Consider the following 19,648-nt stretch of genomic DNA (forward strand, 5'->3'; position numbering starts at 1 on the left):
CCCTGCACCTCCACACCCTCCCCTCCCAGGTTCCCAGGGCTGGGGATTCAGCTTCTGGCTTCATCCAGAAATCCCTGAGGGTTTCAGATCCCCATGAGGCCTCTCAATGTCTTGATCTGCTTGAATAGGCATTTTTAACGTGGCCCCGGCTGTCATCGGGGCCTGTTACAGTCACTCAACTGCAGCAACATTGTTCTCGAGGCAGTGGTGCCTGGGACACCTCCCTTATTACCATACCACACGGGGAGGGGGGATTTTGCTGCTGGGTTTCTCCCCAGAGCATCTCACCCACTCCTTGGCTGGTGGGGTAATTTGCCCTCCTCACCCGTGCCTCAGCCTCCATCTCGGCGTGGCTCTCAGCATCCCCAGGCTGCTGGCGCCCGTCCATCTCTGTTGGTCCCCCTTGGAGGCAAAGGTGACCCCCTTTTCCTGTGCCAGGCTCCCTGGCAACACGGCCTTTCTTCGCGAGCGGCCTCCTCCACCCCCTGACGGGGAGCAGGGCTGTGAAAGCCCCGCTGCACTTTTGAACTTGCTGCCGGCACGCTCAGTGGCTGCACAGGACTGCGGCAGCGGAGGGGCCGGGCCCAGCAGGGACCCGGTGCAATTGCCCAGAAGTTATTAATAGGCTGCAGAAGAATGTGATGGGCTGGGGAAAGGGCTGAGGCAGGGGGAGAAGTGGGAGCGAAGCAGGGAGGGCGAGTGAAAGGGAAACAGGGTGATGGGGGAGAGGCAAGAGCAGGCGGGAGAGACAAAGAGGCTGACCGAGGGAGTGGGAGGTGAGGGCAGACAAAGGCCGGGCCCTGGGTGCCCCGGCCCAGTGTCTCGGTGGTGGCTGTGCTGGTGAAGAGGTGGCTGTGCCCACCGCAGGGGACAGGGATGGCAGGGGGACCAGGCCTGTGGGGTTCAGCCCTTGCATAGGGTGAAAAATGAAATATTGCCCGGGGTTCATGGGCCAAACTTGCCATCTAGTGGCTCTGGGGACCATTGCAGAGGGACCCATGAGGCATCCGAGCAACCTGTGTTGCAGTGGGCTGTGCAGCGCCATCTTCTTCGGGGCAAGGCCCAACGTGCTTCTGCTTTTGCTTTACTTTTACCCCAAAAGCCTGTGGTTCCCCAGAGTGACATTACCTTGCTGTGGCTGTATTGCAGAGAGCCAACCTCAGCCAGCCTCTTGGTGCCCACTAGAGTCCCCACCAACTGTGCAAGGCCCCAGGCCCCTGACATGGTTCAACTTGTCCCTGTAATGCAGCAAGGCTCGGAGAACAAGAGCATATGGTGCAGTCAGGGGAAAGGAAGGGACTCAGTGCAAGTCAGTGTCCATTTCTTTAATGCACAGCTCTCCTGAGCAAAACCACATCCATCAATAAATAAAATTAGTAATAATAATTAGAGCAGCCCCAACAAACCCATCTGTCACCAGTTTGGCTTCTGTCTTCTTAGCTGTGCCCTTGTCAGCAAGGGGTGCCACAGCTTGACTAATGCAGAAGACACAGAAGAAGCACTGTCTCCCTCCCCTTCTCAGGGGTATCTGCCAGAGGAGGAGATCCCAGAGGTTGCTCTGAGCAGTCTTCCAAGACTTCCAAGACTCCCACCCTCCTCCATGCCCAGCATCACGAGGCCTCAGCTGCTCCCTGCCCCATCCACTAGCCACCTTGCCCTTTTCTGAGGAACAGGCACACAGCCGAGGTGTTCCTCATGCAGATGCATGTGTGTACATCACGCACCCCATGCCCGTGGGACACCTGAAGGCAGCCAGCTCTAGCACTGCTTGTGGGGCTCCTCCAGGGCAACGTAAGGCACCACGACAGGCCAGGAATCACTGGGCCAATATCCCAGCTTTGGTTTGAATGTTGGCATCTCGTAGTTGACGTCAAAGTAGATGACCAGCGGGAAGCAGTAGAGGAGGGACACAGCTATCAGCACGTGCCTGGCAAGAAACCCCAAAAGACATGTGTGGGATTGGGTAACTCTGCCTGCTCCTCATGCACCTTGTGACGGTGTATGCCTGGTGCTGTCACTGTGAGGCTACAGCCAGGACATATGGCAATGGCCAGCAAAGTTCCCAGACCCATTATGCACATTAGAGATGCAGGAAATGCGGGTCCTGCAGGGCTCATGCCTATGGGGAAATCCCAGAGGAGCTCTGTGGGCTGGGGCAATTCTCTCATCCTCTCTCATCCTCTCTCACAGAGAGGATGGTGTTATACATGGGACTTAAACCCCAGACCAAACCACCCATTTCACCTTGCCTAACTTAGCTCAGTCTGGGTATCCAGCCCAGACATCCCAGTGATCTGTGAGAACGAATCTGAAAATGCACACTGGGCATGGCACTTACAGCAACACTTGGTAAGGCGCTGAAACATCTTGCTCAATCAAATAACTGTCTTTCAGTTTGGATAAAGTAAAGAACATTGCACTTGACGTTGCTACCTGGGAGCAGATGCAGTGTTTTGAAAGCAAGAAGCTTAGCTAGAGCAGTTTTGGAACAATTTCACTTGCAAAACACCTTTTGGCTGGTGTGGAGGAGGTAAGGGATATTAAGCAGTGATTAAAGCAAATCCTTGGGCTGAGGCCAGGGTGAGGAGCAGCATTGATAGTGACAGAGGAAAGGGGAGAGGGCTGGGCAGAGATACAGCTGCTTCTTAGTCAAGTATCACATCTCTCCTGCCCTTCCTCATCCTCTGTGCCCCTTCAGCTCCTGAAATGCTTGAGCTAGGCTTCCTGCCTCTCCACTGGAGCTCTTACCAGAAGCTGTGGAAGTAGGGGAAGCTGATCGCCTGCCAGAGCCAGCAAAGCCACCTGTCACTTAACCAGCTGGTGATGGCCAGTGCCCACCACACGACCATGGCTGCAGCCATCCGGTGAACCCGTTTGTCATTGCACCTGGAAGACACAGTGAGAGGAGAGGGAGAAGGAAAGGAAAATGAGAGAAAGTGAGTGCTGGAAGGAAAGAGGGCTGGCAAGTTCTTGCTGCAGGTACTAATGCAACAGGGCAGAACTCAGTGGTTTTCTGCTGGAGACTATTCATCAGACCACAAGAACTGGAGAAGTGTGGCTTTGGAGAGAGGGTTTCTGACTTTCTGTGGTTGAGGATGATGCTCAGAGATGCTGATGCACCTTTGCCTTTCTTCATGGATCCTGATGGGTTCCCCCCAACCCCACACTGGTTCCCAAGTCTCAGGCTAAAGGGGAACAAGCTGCAGGTCCCTCCCAGGCTGCCCTCATCCTTTGTAGAGCTGATAGTCCAACATGTGCCTGAAGTACCCATTCACTGTTGTGCACTGAGCTGTGCAGAGTCCCTGCCATGTGGCAGCATGCTAGGAACAAGCAGCAGACCTGCAGATGAACCTCTCAACCTCCTCCTTACTTTTTCAGCTCACACCATGTCAGGTATAGCAGGTGGAAGGCGATGCAGTTGAGTGCATAGGCGTTGAAGGCTGGTTTGATGAAGGACATCAAGGTACTGACCACAGTGGTGACACCACTTAACCAGAAGAAATGCTTCCTAAAGGGTAGACAGAGCAGACAGAGTTGAGAGTGAGTTTCAGTGTCCCCAGGGTGTGCAGTACAGCAGGTGAAGGATTGGAGAGGTCCTGGTCATTGCCTGAGAGAGAAAGCCACTCTCCAGCACCTCCAATCTGTTTGCACATGGCCTGGCAGGAAGGCTGGGGTATCTGCTCCCTCTTTCTCAATAAATGAGCAGTAAAGTGCTCTGCCAGAGGTCCCCCGGTTAGTCCAGGGAAGAGCTGGGAACACAGCCCAGGAAGCGACTTGTGGCCTGTTGTGGTGATGCCAGGGACAGGCATGGAGGCAGAGGCATGGAGCTTTGCACAGGGAAGGGTTGCAAAGTGGGGCTTCGGCAGTGCAAACATGCAGATTCGGGCTAACTGAACAACAATGGGGCTCAGAGAGGGCTTTCACATGCAAATCCCTTCCCAAGTCCCTTTCCCTCTCCCTGACTCCCCCAGCCATGTCTCCACAGTGAACTCCTGGTGACCTCCTCATTGGCATGGGAGGAGCATACTCAGAGCAGGCTTTTACGAGGCTTCTGGGCTAGCTCAGAAGGCTCCAGCAAGCCTGCCAGGATGGGAACATCCTCCTAGCAAACCCCTGCTGAGCTCCTCTTTCTGTCAATCTGTGCTCGCCCGGTCTCCCCATCCATCCTGCTGAGCTGCCCTAGCCCAGCCAGCCCTGCTGTAACGATGGAGTATTATCTTGTACCAGCTTGGCCTGTAGGAAACCCCATTAACCTGCAGGGAAAGCTCTCTGTGGATGGCAGGGGATGCTGTGACAGTTAGTCAGTGTGGGTAATTGAATGTTAGTGCTCAGGAACACTCATTTCCTAGCTGGTATAAAGCCCCCAGGTCCTGCATGTCCCCAGATGGTTCTGTGCTCCCCTCCAAAAATTTACACAAACAGGAGCAATCCCCGTGTTCCTAACAGAGCCAGCCCCAGGCTTGCCCACTCCAGCCACACCACCTGCAAGGAGCAGCTTGCCCAAATCTCTGTCTTTTGAAACCGTTCCTGCAAAGTCTGCACAGCTTCATGAAGACAGCTGCTGTGTCCCAATGAGTCATACCTGCTCTTAATGCACCTGGGGAAGTAAACCTTTGGGTACCAAAAGGAATATGCCACAGCCAGAGTCCAGAGGATGGAGAGCTCATCCAAGAGCTGTCCCACGTAGCTCAGAGTCATGTGGAAGTACATGGAGAAGACACCTGTAAGGAGCAAGGACAGCTTGTATCAGAAAAACTCTGTGCTAGCAGAAGCCCACCTGGCCTGGGAAGTGCTTGGGGACAATTCCTGAAGACACACCATTCCTGAAGGGCAGAGCATGGACCTCGGCATGGATGGAGGCCTGAATGAGTCTGTTCACAGAGCACTGCAGGATTTTTACCAGGCTGGAACCTGTGTGCCCACAGCTAGTGGGAGCCATGAGCTGCCGGGCTTCACACGGAAATGGCTGTTCAGTTTCCCACCCCAGCTCGTTCCTGTGCTTTGGCTGCTAAAAAACAGTCTCCAAAGCTAAAGGTATCATGGATAAATGGTCAGGTACTCTGTCCACCTGCCTGATCTCATGATGTTGGCACTCACCTACACAGAGGAGCAGACCAGAGATGAAGTACATCGGCACAGCGCGCTGCTGGCAGTACTGCCGGTTCAGGTAGAGCAGGGCAGCCGAAAGGATAAAGAAGCTTACATTGCTGATCTGGAAAACAAGGGACACATTCAGCGTATTGCATGATCTTGGGCAAGTCCCATCCCACCTTGTGCCTCCATATCTCCCCATGAGAAGAGGATACTGATCTCTCGTGGAAAGCATCGCGTAGAGGCAGGTATTGCTCTTGGCACAGGAGTAGGGCAGAGGTGTTTCTCGAGAAGCAAGGCTGGAACTGGAAGGGCAGCTATTGCTGTGACAGGTGGATGCAGAGGGCTGTGCCCTCTGTGCAAGCAACTCTGAGGACAGCAAGCCCAGGAGAAGCTGCTGTGCCCCTTTCCGATGATGGTTCAGCTTTGGCTGCCCAGTGTATTCAAGCCATGGCTCTTCTGTTTGCAGCCATCTCCTGTGTCACGGGTGTGCCAGAAGCTCCCTAGCTGGCTGCTTCCCCCTTGACCAGCAGCCACCCCACTGCGAGGGGTTGGTGGGCACGTGGAGCTGGGCCACGCTGCCAGCTGCAGCCAGGGAACCATCGTGTGCTAGGTGTGGGTGCAGGACCAGCAGATCAGAGGTGGGAGCTGGACCTGGGTGCCACCCTCTTTGCAGGTGCAAAGCCACGTGGCCTGGAGGGGAAGGGACTCCGGACACCAGTAATTATGTGAAGTCATAAACCTCCTTTGAACATACTTTGCAAATGAACGCAGCAGAATTATTCGTCCCTGTTTGCTACCTCTGAAAAACTGCTTCGTTGACAGGCTTCGGTCTGTCTGGGGCAGAGGAGATGGTGCTGGGGCTCAGCCTGCTGCTGACAGTGCCAGTGCTTCAGGGAACAGCAAACGCTGATGGGGAAAATGTGGGAGCTGGGGAGGAGCAGGGAGTGCCCAAAGCCTGGACCCATCTGCTGGATCAGGCACTCTTCACCCTGCAGCAATGAGGGAAAGAAGTTTGGAAGTTCCCTTACCTTTGTGGGTTCTTAGCTTGGCACTTTCGCTTGATTGTGCAAACCCAGTAAAGGGGATGTCACAGGGAAGTTCGAGCTCCCCAAGAGAAACCTTTACTGCTCATGGAAGGTTGGGTCTCTGGTACCACGTTTTACCTGCAGACAGCTTTGTGGGGCTTTGGAAGAGCAGGGCAGAGCCATCTGCTGTGGTGCCATTTGGCCAGCCACCAGGATGACTTTTATCTCGCCCTGCCAATCCTTTTCCTTTCATCTTCCAGCCAGACGCCGTCCCAGACCCCAGGCCTGGAATCTGACCCCACAGCTGGAGTCTCACCCCTCAGAAGCCCTGGCATACTCCAGGTAAATTGCAAAATCGAAGCTTGGCTTGTGGTGTCCCGTGGGATCTGAGTTTACGGTAAGAGGGCTGCAAATCACAGGGATGTTGTCATACGTATGAAACACACCCTCTCATATTCCAGGGGGAAGCACATTTCACACTTAATGTAAGGCCTCTATTCCCTTTAACACACAGAGATTAATCTTGAATTTCACTGTGGTTTTCACAAAACGAGTTGATGTGCCTATTAATAGCAATTCTCAAGCCAAATGTATTGGTTTTCTACAGGTGCTTAAGAGCCAAATCCAGGCCTGTGTCCTTTCCAGCTATGAGACGCGAAGTGCTGATCCCACTTGCACACTTGAGGTCAAACATTTTGGAAATGATCAAGAAATCAAACCGCATATTAAAGTAAAAACTGCATTGCAAATACTTTTTTTTTTTTTTTTTTTTCCTGTGAAATGGTTAAAGATGTTTTTGGAAAACAAGTGGGGATGGCAAAAAGAAAGCAAATGCTTGCAGAAGAGGCAACAGTGCAAGTGCCAGCATGCACAACAAAGTGAGGAAATGCAGGAATTTGAGATTGCATATAGGGAGGTCTGAATCCCTGCTGCAGTGGGCATTGCAACAGTGCCATTAATTACATGATAGCAACATTATCGCTTCATTAACTCCGTATGAGAAGCGCAAGATCAGATATCAGAAGGGAGTGATAACCAGGGGAACTGTGCCAGCAGAGCTGTGGAGGTTGCAGTAATTCCTCATGGAGCAGCCAGGCTCAGAACTTAGGGGAGAACCGCTAGAAAACCGCAGCTTGGGGGTGACATGGGGTCTTCATCACTCATCGGATCCTAGCCCTGATTTTGCAAATGCTGTGTTTTATCATCCCTTTAAGATGTGGCAAGCTCCATCTCTAATCTGTCTGGAAGGAATTTGCTCCCAGTGCAAGCACCGGGAAGTTTTTCCAGACTCTCTGCTCACCCTTAGCACCCCAGCACAGCTTCTGTTTCTACCTGGCTCACTCTGGTCGGGAGGCAGCAGCTCACTCCACCTGCCCTGGATGGGAGACAAGAGATTGGTGCCGGAGCCAAGGCATGAACTGATATGCAAGAGCTACTCAGCCCTGCAAAACGACTGTGCGAGCGCACAGCCATGTCCCACTTCCTAATGAGTGTGAGTTATTGTTCCAGGTGCCTGAGCCAAGCCTATGCTGGCATTTGCTTCTTTCACTAGGAGCAAAGCAAGACTGTGATCAGTGACATAGGTCTAATCCTGGTGCATTAACAGGATCATGGGAAAGGCCCCAAAGTCTGTGTGACGCATATTGTGCAGCCTTAAAGGAAGGGAGAGACCTGCAGAGAACCTGTCTGCTTTTCCATCTGCAGCAGGGTGAGAACAAGCCTCTGATCTGGACTGGGACAGCAGGAGCTGGTTTGCAGAGCTCTATGTGCCCTGTGAGCATGGCAAAGGGGCAATAGCAGCCTGGGTCCAGAGGAGGACCTCAATAACACCCAGAGGCAGGAGCAGCTCTGCTACAAATACAGACTGGGAACTGGGGGCGTTCAGAGAGAGAAGGCTCTGGGGAGAACTCACAGCTGCTTTCCAGTGCCTGAAGGGGCTGCAGGAGGGATGGGGAGGGACTCTGTGTCAGGGGGGTGTAGGGATAGGACAAGAGGGGGGGGTGTGGCCTGAAATGAAAAGAGGGGAGATTTAGATGAGATGGAAGTAAGAAAGTCTTCCCCCTGAGGGCAGTGAGGCCCTCCCTGGTGCAGGATGCCCCGAGGAGCTGTGGGTGCAGTGGATGGGGCTGGGGGCAGCCTGGGCTGCTGGAGGGGTCGTGCCCATAGCAGGGGTGGGATGGGGTGGGCTTCCAGGTCCCTTCCAACCCAAACCATTCCATGCTTCTCTGATCCTGTGGTTTTCTGCAGTGAAAGGATATTTCTAAAAGCCTCATTGGAGCGCACTCATACTCTTAAAGGCCAACAAACCAGCTTTAGCTAACAGAAAAGCCCATGGGGCCAAAGACAGAAGCTAGTATCTCAGAGGCTATCCAGACCTGTATAGCAAGTTCCTAATAGCCAGCCCTGTGTGGCAAAGCTGAGGCTGTCTGCCCTGCCATTGCAGTGTCACGCCAGTGCTTTGGGGCAGGAACAGCGTGCAGAGTGGGGGGCAAGGAGCTGCCCTTCTGCACAGGAGCTGCTGGGCAGGCGAGCACGGGAGGTGTCTGCGCCGCCACAGGACCGTGCAGGGAGCCAGGGCATACAGCACAGCTCTGACACGCTTGAAAGTGAGTGCTTCTCTGGGCGTATCTGGGTGATTTGCACCTGCAGTCGGGTTTATCTGCATTGATTGGTGAAATGTCCGGGAGCTCTGGATATGCAGCAGTGTCAGAGCTCCTGCTGCTTTGCCAGAAACTGCTGAGGATCTAGAAGTTGTTACCAGCATCCTCATCAGTCATTTCAGGAAAGAAAGGAGGGTAGAATGACAGGTCCCTGACTGATGACCCTCATGGAGCACAATACTTTTCTCCTACAAACAGCCAGAAGACAATAAATTTCTGGGTCACTGATTCACTATAAATAGTTGGCACTGTGTTGCTGAACTGCAGTATGATCATGAGCCACAAAGTATTAATTATTAGGGACTTAATGATATTGTTTACATTCTCTGCTCATACCCCCAGTGCTTATTTCTAATGAAAAGCATCCAATCCAAGCAGGGCTGAGAGAGAGTGCGGCTGGCACAGAGCAATTCTCAGCAGCACATTGCTGCTGCTGGCACAAAGCTACCCGACTTGAGCCCCAGGCAGCATTGGGAAGAAGACATTGCAGAGGATGCTCCATTAGGAAGCCCCGTTGGTTTAGTGGTGCAGGAGCCTTGGGTAAGAGCTGGCTGGATTCCCAGCTCGTCTAAAACTCTGGCAAGCCGATGCTGAAGTCGATATTGAGATAATTGTCTCCAGGCAGAGCAGGGAGATAAGGCCCATAAAGCCTGCCGCAGGGAGGAAGCAATCTGAACGTGGGTACCAAATGAATGGAGGAGAGAAGGGAGGGAGACCAGGGCAGCTGGGATCACATCTGAGACAGTGCCCTGAGCCCATGCTGGGTCTGCAGCATGCTGCCAGCTGACAGGGCCTGCAGAAGATCTCAGCCTGGTCTGATTTCTGTAGTCCCCTCGTTAGGGCACATTGCAAGGAGCCTGGCTGTGTGAGGGAGCCTGAAGCACAGAGGGGGCTCCCCAGTGCTGCTGCAAGGCTGAGAGCCAGGCAATGCCAGCCAGTGTACATGGACTGAGGGGTGATGCCCATTTGGTGATTATCCTTCCTGCTTTTAGTTACCAGGTCTGGCCCTGAGCATGGCGTAGCTTTGGGGGATGCTGTCAGATGCTCAGACAGCAGCACTTTTGTGAAGAGTTGCTCTTTTTTCTCCCTTTGCTTGGAAAGAAGACCACACACCAGCCCTGGTGCAAGGCACATCTCGATCTCTGCTGCTTCCCTAAACAGGAATCACATCTTAAGCCAGAAACTGCAGGAGTGGTACCCTCCACTGCACAGGCACTTGGCTGAGCTCCTTGCGATGGTAAAAGCGAACCTGGCAAGAAGGAGATCAGCACAGGGACAAAAGAAGCCCTTTCTCAGCTGGGGAGAAGGATCAGGGAGGAACAGGAACAAGGGCTAGTTTAATACCAGAAAAAATCCTGCAAGGTTTGCTCTGCCCTCATCGCTCTATGGCTTATCATTGCTCTATTTTGCACCTGTGCGGAGAAGTGTGTTGGACAAGTTTTCCTGTCCTGGAGGGAAGCTGTGTCTGAGTATTGCCACATGAAAATTCATCCCGACAAGCCTGTGGCTCAATGCCGGTATAGTGTGGAGGCACAGAGGATGGCTGCAGCTAGTAGGGACCTCAGTCCGGAACTAGGCACTGGGATAAGGTTCTCAGGAGCAGCTCACAAAAGCCTTTGTCACAGAGCAACCCAGAGTTAATGTTTTATGGGAATTAGAGGACTTTGAGTCCCAAGAAAATAGTTATGCATCTGGACACACTGACTGGTGTCCAGCAGTATGCTGCAGGGAAGTCAAACACGTGAGGGGTTTTTGGTGAGCTCCTGAGATGCTTCTTGGTGTGTTAAGGATTCTGAGCCACTTGGACAGGCTGGGTGTAAATCATGATCCTTGTGAAAATGAGGTCTCAGCTCCAAAGACACATTTGAAAAATGCTGCCTGTGTACTAAACTTGGAGCTTAGGCAAATATATCTCCCAGCATGAATTCTGATTTCAAAAGTCTCACTTTCAGACTTCCTGCAGAAATCAGCCCCTCTCTAATGTTGCCACCAAGACTCCAAAACTCAGAGGCATTTGGCATCTCCAGCTACATTTGACATGCTGCAGTGAGTATCAGTGATTTCTGCTCCCCCCCGCCCTCCCCCCCCCCCCCCCCCCCGCTCTGCAGCTCTGCACCCGTCCAGCAGGGATGAAGTGCCAGTGAACAGGTATCAGCACACCACATTCAGATGGATGCTGGAGGGGAGCAGGATTTGGTCTGGACCGGCAGATCTTTATTTTTAACTGTCTCAAAGAGCAGGGACTAGACACAATGTGAGCATCCCTCCTCTGAGACCCCAGCAGGGCAATTAGAGCTCGGGAGCTGCGGGATTCAGGTGTAGGAATTATCATTACTATAGGCAATTTATTAAAAGCAGGAAATGCTTTTTTTTAAAAAAAAAAAAAAAAAAAGAGAGAGAGAGAGGAAAAAAAGAAAAAGATATTTCCATGAGAAACAAGAAGTTCTAGCGTTAGACAGTAACTGCTAAAGGTTGTAAACAAGGCCTTTGGAAGGTTGTAAATCCACATGCCTCACACCCCTGCCGGCCCATAATTGTACTAAGGTAGAGGGACGCGCTTGCGGACAGCAGTTATCTACTGAGTCCTTTTCAGACAAATGCAGGCGCATCCAGCCAACCTTAAGCCAGGGGGCTGCGTTCGAGGGACTGGTGCTGGATGGAGCTTGGATTACAAAGGGGATCACAGGAGGTGAAACTGGCTCACTCATCAGCTTTTCTCTGCCTGGAGTTCCGGATTCCCAACCTGCCCGACACGGTTCATGCAAGCACTGTCTCTCGTTTTGCCACTCCTGTATGTTTAACTGGAATATATGAGCCCTGTGTGGGACTTACCCCAGTTGGCAGGAGAGCTGCAGGACTGGTATAACAGGATCTCGCAAATCTGGGCTAAGGAGCAATGCCAGACTGTTCAGTGGGAACTCAGCCCCACGCGTGCCCAAAGGATCCCCAGCCCCAGCCCGCTTGGCGGGCAGCTGCCTGTAGTACACAACGAAAGCCCCATGATTTACCTGAAGCTCAGAAAATGTTCCCTGCAGAGACACCCTCCAACACAGGTACATTCAGAGGAGCAAGCAGCAGGAGAGGAAAAAAGGCTGTCCCGTCACATCTCCCAGCTAGATCTCCTGGGTGCCCGCAGCCGTCCCCCTTCACGCCCCCGCCTGCCCCTTGGACGCGCCTGCACTCACGGTGTTGTAGTACTCTGCAATGACCGTCGAGTGCTCAAAGTTGCCTTCACACCAGTCGATTTCGGCGCTCTGGTAGGAGAATATGCTCGGCATCGTTGGGCTGCCTTTGCAGAAGGAAGAGGAGCAGGTTAGTCATGCAGCTGGGGAAGGAGCGCACTGCACACCCAAAGGGAAAGGGGAGATGTGCTCTGCCTGCCTGCCCCTTGCACACACGTGTGCTCGTGTTGCACAGCATCCTTACCCTGTTACAAAAGACTCATCCTCTTCCCAGCATGTATCACATTGCAGATATTTCCTGCTCTCTCCTCACGATCAGGAGTAACAAATTACCCTAGGAAATGGTCTTGAACTCTGAGCCTGGGAATGGTTGCTGCAGCCCCATCCACGGCATTAACATCCCTCGGCGGGGGTCATCTCTGCCACATCATGCTTCCCCATTTCAGCCCTGCCCTTGTCACCCTGTCTTCTCCCTCCACTTCACTTTCTTTATGACTCAGATCTTGCTGCCAAGAGGACTTCCCCACACCTCATGGGCTGTGCGCTACCTTTTGGGAGTGGAGCTCCGCAGGGTTTATTGCTCATTGGCTCTGTCCTTGTTAGTTGTTTCTTAGCATCCTCCCCAGGGCTGGAGCTCGTCCTGCGCGGTGCGAGCACCAGTACCGTCCCTGGGTGTTCCCAGAGTCCTGGGGCACAGAGCAAAGGCCCAGGGATGTCTCGTTGCCAGCAGTGATTTCCCTTTGCGTGTGCCTCCTGTGCAAGCCCCATCCTTGCAGCTTGGTGAAAGGCATCAGAGCTTCGTGCTCTGGGTGGCTCCACACTGCAGGAGCTCCAGGACGTCTGGCAGAGGCAGAAGCTGCATTTAAAGGCAGGATTCTAGAAAAAAATCTGACTTTTTTTTCAATTTTTCTTCCCCGTGCTAAAGACTTCCCCATTCTCAATGTGCGCATCATTTCCCATCCCTCTTTAATTCCTCTGGAAAAGTAAAATTTTCATCAAGTTTCTCATTTGCCACATTTTGTTACAAATTCTTGAGGCTTTAGAGCTGTTGGAGCGGCTGACGGACAGCTAAAGAGATGGATGCCAAGCTTAGCAGTGTTTGGCAACACTGTCCAAACCCCAGTGGCTGGGTATTTGGTATGCAAGAGCCACAGGAATTCCCTGAAGCAGGTGGAGCCCTGGGCACAGTGCAGGCTCCGCAGAGGGAGCAGGCAGCAGCGTGACACCGACGACGCCGACAGCATCCTGGAGCTCCCAAGGCACAGGTCGGAAAGGAGAGCTTTCTGCTCTTTGGAAACCCTTTCAGCATTGAATCTAGCACAGGGAAGGGAAGTTTATCTTAAAATCACTCATCAGCTAGTGGTGTTCTTACAGAGAAACAGACAAGTCCCTGTTTGCAGCAGTGCCAGCTGAGTAACACCACAGAGCTGAGCAGGGGCAGGAGGTGTGCAGTGGTGTGAGGCAACTGCAGCTTCCTCTGCCTCTCTTCCCAAGAAGAATTTCAAAGGGATAAAGCCAGGAGTAGCACTAACACAAACAAGCTCATCTACAGCCTCCTGCTTCTACCAAATAAACTGATTTGTGGATAAACCTCCATTGCTCTTTTCCAATTGCCAGTTAGCAATGCCCCCTCGGTGATCCAGGCTGGAGGGTTCCCCAGAGCAGCTGAGCCCCAAGCAGCATGAAGTAGATGGCAGGCAGATTGGGCTGAGGTCTGACTCTTTGTGATCCGTGTTTCCGTGTGCTCATCTGCACCGCAGTGACCCTCTCCTGATCCCTGGTGTTCTGTGTTACGTGCTTACAGCAATGCAAGTGGTTGCACCAGGTAAGAACGGAATCAGACCCAAGAGGGTAAAGCCCATCTCCCAGCTGAGCTGACCTCAGTCAAGAGGTGGCAAGGGGACAGTGTAGACATGAGGCAGAGGCAGCAAAAGGGAAGGGAAAAGCAGCGCCCAGAGCACCCAGCGGCCGCTCGCTCACTGCTCACCTCTCACCCCAGCCCAGCTTACCTGTGTTCCCTTGGGACGGAGCACGCGGAGAGGTGAAGTGTCAGGAGCTCCAAGGTTTCCAGCAGAGCTGAAGCCACAACCTGCCTGGCCACCCTCGCTCTGCAGGAGCACCCACGGTTTGAGATCACTGGGAGCAGCCGCCAGGAAATAGCCTTTCTCTGACTCTAGGGACAGCTTTGGGATGTGACGAGAGCCATGAGCACCCTCCAGGCAAAGCTTCCAGTCCCCCAGAGGAAACATATTGGCTGGAGGGTTTATATCTGTGCTCCCAAATGGGCAGGGGCAGAGAGGGAGGGCAGAGAAGCGTGAGCTGGAAGGGTTGGAAGAGCGGGTAGAAATGCAGTCTGAAATCATCAGCGTGCCCCTAGGCAGGTTACCTGCGCACGCGCACACACCCCAACCCTAACCCTGTTTCTCCCAAGGGAGGGACCGAGCTGTACAGCCTTCCTCCAAGATCTGGTTAAAAAACAATAAAACAAATTTCACCCAGAAACAAACACTCAGGAGCTGATGCTGCCTTATTTCCAAGGATTAAATTTGAGCAGCTTTTCAACTTTTCCCCAACTGCTGCTATACCGTATGTTCCCCAAAATAAATCACATTTCCTCTAGCTAGTATATTTTGTTATTTAGTTAAAGAATTGGGAGAATGGGACACCTTTGGATTACTGCTTTGCAAACCTTTTCCTCTGGAATCGCATTCAGGATATCATGAAAATTGGCAGCAATCCCAAAGACCAAAATCTTTTTCTTCTACATAGGGTTGGGAGAAGAAGAAACATGTTGCTTTCTTAAATATAAAAGCTGATTATTTGGCCAGTTCCTCCTGTTGGAGCAGGGGAGACACCGGGCTCAGCATCACCAGGCAGTCTCCAACCAAGACCCGAGGTGTCCCCATCCCTGTCTGTGTGCTTACTGAGGGTCACAGCTGCCTTTGCTGTGACATTTCCAGGCATCCTGGGCTGGATTTGCCCTGAGGCCTGGCTCTTTGTGAAGCTTAGCCATTTATTTTTATACTTCTATAAAAAGGAACTCACCTGGAAGATGTCAGGGCTTACAAAAGCCTCACAAATCCACATAGATTTTGAAATGAGTGGGTAATTAACCTATGAAACAGCTTATCTTACAACACGGTTGAGTTGCCATTACATGCGACTAAGCCAAGGCTGGCTGTCTGTCTAGGACAGATGCCACGTCTCAGTGCAGGTGCTCAGAGCAGCGAGCTGCTCCCTGCCCTGGATGCCTCCACGGTGCTGGAGGAGCTCAGGGGGAAATTTGCTTCTCATTCAATTCCAGCTCCTGAATGAACCATGGGAGTATGAGATGGATGGGCGCGCATGCTGAAGGAAGGCACCCGGTTTCCCAGGGGATCGCAGCAAGAAGCAAGTGCTGGCTCGTCCCTCACACCATGGGGGGAGGCAGCCAAGGGCCAGTCTCCACCAAGGAGGGCATTTGGAAATGAGGCAGGACATCACCAGATACATGATGCCTGGCTCATGCAAATGTCTTTGAAAACAATGAGTTTTCCCATCCCAAAACCTCTGGCATCCTTGGCATGACCAACGCACATGAGCATCACTGATGTGTCCTGTGCTACACGGCGAGTAAGTAACCGGGGAGGATGTCAGGAATCTGCATCTTCCCTGATTCATCAGTAAGCAGCGTTCAGGTCACAGGGAGAGAGGCTGATTTCCTGGTGAGTCTTCTGTCTGACTCCACCTAATGGCTACAGCCTCCCGCCTGTGACCAGCAGGGCCTGGGGCGGGGAGGTGAGCTGGAGGGGGGTGGTCGGCTCAGATGCGTCGCTTCTGCCCCCAGATCCACAGGGAAACTTCACAGGGGAGGTTTGCTCCTCACCCTCTCCCCTCAGCTGTTCCCTCCCTGCTACGCAGGACTGATGCCATTGTGCAGGACCCCACATCCCAGCAGCATCCCAGGCTTTGTGGGGCAGGACTTGCTGTGATGTGGGAAGCCCCGGGACATCTGGGAGCTGGCAGTGGAAGTGGCTGGGACTTCTGCGTGATCTGAGCCTGCAGCCTCAGTGTCTGGCTGCTCATTGAGCCTGGCCCTCCCCTGCCTTGTCCCATGGCCCTTGTGTGAAGGTTTCCACCTGGACTACTGGTGGCGGGGAATTTGGCTTTAAAAAGCCCATCTGGAGAACCTGTGGCTCACAGACATATGCCTGCCCTCATTGCCCTGGTCAGTGTGGGGCTGGGACTGCCAGCAGAGGGGCCGGCAGGGTGAGGTGGGAGTGCTGGCGTCCCTTGTCCCAGCTGCTGTTTGCTCAGCACGTGTGAGTCAGAGCCCTGGGGGGGAAGGAGACAAAATAACTTAGCCCAGTTCTCACAGCAAGGCAGCATGCAAGTTGGGAAGGGAACCCAGGCACTTTGGCTCCCTGGCACCCTGCTCCATCACTCTGCCTGTGTCCAGGAAGGGCCTGAAGCAGCCCAGACAGGCTCCGTCCTGCTGCTGACTGCTTTGCTCTGGGTACGTGCCTTTAGCTCCAGGGCTGCAATTTCTTGCTGTCGGGTACAAAAAACACAGGGAGGTGACCTGGGAGCCTTGCTAATACTGAACAATTAGATAATCCCTGTCATCCACAGCTCCACGGGGCAGGAATTGCAGCTTCTGCTTGTTTTGGAAGCTGTTTAGCAAATCATGGTCTGGAAGAAATAACAGCAGCAGGAGACATGCTAAAGCTGGATGAGGTTTGCACAGCCAAATGAAAGCATTTGTCTCCATTGCTGCTGCACAGCCTAGCGGGAGCAATGTACCCACTCTTATTCACATCTGCAGAGCTGTAAATATCTGTGTTTCTTCACCACACAGGGCAGGGGCTCCAGGCAACCAAAAAGCATCAGTAGTGACAGCAAAGATGGATCGCACCCCACGTGAGGTGTGGCTTCCAAGTCTCAAATGTCTGCAACACCTGCTCTTTACAACATCATGGTCCTGTCCTTGTGCAAGCCAGTCTCTGGAGGAGCAGGGCACAAGCCTTGTCAGGCCCTAGAGGGTTGTTCTCAGGGTCCAAGAGCAATTCCCCACCAATCCATCATCATTGAGCAATCTCCCAGGCACTCTATTATCTTCACTCCAGGCAGGATGCCATACCAGTCAACCCAATAGTCTTTGACAAGCTGACCACCCTGTGCTTGTTTTGAAATCCAGGCAGGTTTAGAACAAATGGTTTAATTGCTAATAGTAACAGCAATAATAGTAATAATTAAAGGAAGTTCTCCCAGTGCTGTCATCTGTCACATGCACCTCTCGGGGCAGCCATGTATGCGCTGCAGACTTTGGCTTGCATAACTCAGCGGGAGGTGTGGGGTGTGTGGGTGCTAAGCTGGGGCTTTTCTCTTTCTTCCCTTCTTGTAGATGAAAGTACAGTCTATCTACATCAGGAGAGAGAAAATCCTCTTATTCTCAGCAACACTAACAGCTCCAGCAGGGCTCTCCCCACTCAGCTGCAGGACATTAGAGCAGCAAGGCCTGCTCAAGTCCTGGAAAGTTTCAAATTTAGCAGAATCTGAGCAGGGCAGCGCCTCTCACCAAATCAAGCCCCTGCATTCTGCAGCCTCTCATCCTTTCTTGCTTGGAGGAATCCCAACTCTAAAGAGACCTGAAAATGGAAAGAGATGAAGAGAAAACTCCTTTTTGCTCAGGCTGAGCCTGTAGCTTTACATCACAGCTGGCAGAAGCTTGGCAGGGCTTTGCACCCAGGTAGTCGTGTTTATTGAACACTGCAATACTTTCTCAGAATGGTGCAAAGCTTTGGCAGGAGCAGACAGTGATGATCTGTGCAGGTCCTGTGAGACCAAATAGCAGAGTTGGCAATAGCAGAGTAGGCCTTGGGAACCAGGGGCTTCCTCATCCAGGGCCATCTCTGAGGGCTCAAGGCCCTTTACTGTCTGCTGGGCAGAAAGTGGGAGCTGCTGCCTCTATTTCAGGCAGGAAGAATTCCCAGGGTCCCCCTCCCCAAGCACTGCACCTGAAGAATGACAAGGTAAAGCCTGGAGAATTTGTGCCTTTGTTAAAAATCCACAAGCCCCTAAGAAGGCAGATCAAAGGCTTGCCTCTGACCCTGTTGGTGGCAGGATCCATCTTCTTAAAGGACTATAAGGAAGAAGGCGGCACTGCTGGAAAAACCTCTTGGAAGAGTTTGTCACCTTAAATAGCAAAGCTTGAGAAGGGCATGGAAGTGCCACCAGTGCCCACAGAGCAGATCTGCTGGGAGTGCTGGAGGGGCTATGTCCAGCTCTTGTAATTCCCAGTTTGTTGCCTGGCCTCTGAGACCATGAGGGAGACCATCTCCATCCTCTTGCAACCACTGCCTGGCACAAACTGCCCTCTTCTTTCCTAAATCAGATGAGTTACTCTCATAGCAGAGAGAATACTTTGCGGTTCCAACACAGTCTTGACAGATAATAAGCAATGCCTGTGTCTTCCTGTGAGTTATTTAACAGCCTCTGCCTGTGTTCCTATGTTCAGGCAGTGGTTTGAGTGCAACTGCCTGTACAATAAAACACATTCACATCAGGACCACTCCAGTCTCTTGTAGCCCTTCTTGGTGGCCTTAATACAGAGATGGATGCGTAACTGGAGGTGGCTCCAAATCCATGCACAAGGATCTGACACCATCCCATTGTGCAGCTGCAGCTGGGGGGCACAAAGGAGAGAGTGGTGTGAAGGAGGGAGCCCACAGGGTCCTGCAGCTCTGGTACTGGTGCATGGCTGCTTCCTAAGCTCAGCTGTACCCCAAGTAGCACCCGCGTGAGCAGGTTTCTGCACACACCCTCTGCAGGGAGGGCGAGGGTTGCACAATGCCAGGTGACAGCGGAGGAGGCTGCTCTGGGAACCCAACCCCCAGGCTAGGTCCTTGCCTATCTCTGCAGCGCAGCCCCACTGAGATCTGGCATTGCGATGAGAACAGGGAGATGGAGCCATCCCACCTCTCCCCGTGGCACCTGTGGGACTATTACCCAATGAGCAGAGTTTCCCAAATCCTCTTTGCATGTCTTGAATACTCATGGCAGCCAACGTGCAGAGCACAGCAGCCCCCATCACGCTTGGGGCTTTGCGGAGGTGATGAGGACAAGCTCCAGCACATCTGGAGATGCTCTTGTTGTGGTGTTGCTCCTGAGAATAAAAAGAACATTAGCACAAACTGCAAATCAGGGGCATGGGCAGCTCTGGCTGAGCTGTGCTGTGATAGTGGAGAAGTTCTGATTTTTCCTGTCTGTAGAGGCCTGAAATTCAGGCAAGCCAAATAGGTGGAGAGGCAGGATGCTTTTAAGCCTGAAAGCAGGACTTTTTGTGGTGTCAGAGACGAGGCATAGTGAGGGCTGTAAAGCCTGACCCAGGGAAGGGGATTTCTGCTGGAAAGACCTCAGGGTTCACACATCAGTGGCCACACTGCAGAGAAATGGCACGAGCTGGCAGAGTCTGGATGCAGTCAAAGCACAGCCCAGGTAGTAGGAAAATGGTGCAGGGGCAGGGATGCAGTAGGTGTTAGTAATATTTCAAAGGGTATTGTTTCAACCATATTTTTTTAGATACAAAGAAATGATCAGAGGCATTTGAGAATCCTATACGTGGACTTTGTGTCTGTTTGTTTGCATGTGTCCTAAGTCTTCTGGGCTGAAGTGTCCAACACAGCTCCTGGGGGACAAGGGGTGTTTC

At 52.6% G+C, this 19,648-nt stretch overlaps 1 protein-coding gene across 1 annotated transcript; it reads right to left on the reverse strand.

The window, feature by feature from the left end:
• Positions 1–1,587: 1,587 nt before the first annotated feature.
• On the reverse strand, positions 1,588–12,057 carry ACER1 (alkaline ceramidase 1). The gene is made up of 6 exons (XM_068661772.1): positions 11,965–12,057; positions 5,098–5,212; positions 4,583–4,721; positions 3,371–3,508; positions 2,749–2,886; positions 1,588–1,927 (listed from the first exon to the last, which is right to left on the reverse strand). The coding sequence occupies exons 1-6, from the start codon at positions 12,055–12,057 to the stop codon at positions 1,759–1,761; spliced, it is 792 nt and encodes a 263-aa protein (XP_068517873.1). The 3' UTR covers positions 1,588–1,758.
• Between the last annotated feature and the right edge of the window lie 7,591 nt (positions 12,058–19,648).

The sequence above is a fragment of the Anas acuta genome, chromosome 26 (genome assembly GCF_963932015.1).
Source record: "Anas acuta chromosome 26, bAnaAcu1.1, whole genome shotgun sequence".
Lineage (NCBI taxonomy): Eukaryota > Metazoa > Chordata > Aves > Anseriformes > Anatidae > Anas > Anas acuta.

Bases quoted from the DNA above. Each gene is read 5' to 3' on its own strand.
- ACER1 (XM_068661772.1), bottom strand. From the start codon at position 12,057: ATGCCGAGCATATTCTCCTACCAGAGCGCCGAAATCGACTGGTGTGAA. The intron at 4,722-5,097 runs GTGAGTGCCAAC...TGCTCCTTACAG, and splicing joins TGGTCTGCTCCTCTGTGTAG to GTGTCTTCTCCATGTACTTC. The intron at 2,887-3,370 runs GTAAGGAGGAGG...TGTGTCTTCCAG, and splicing joins ACATGGTGTGAGCTGAAAAA to GTGCAATGACAAACGGGTTC.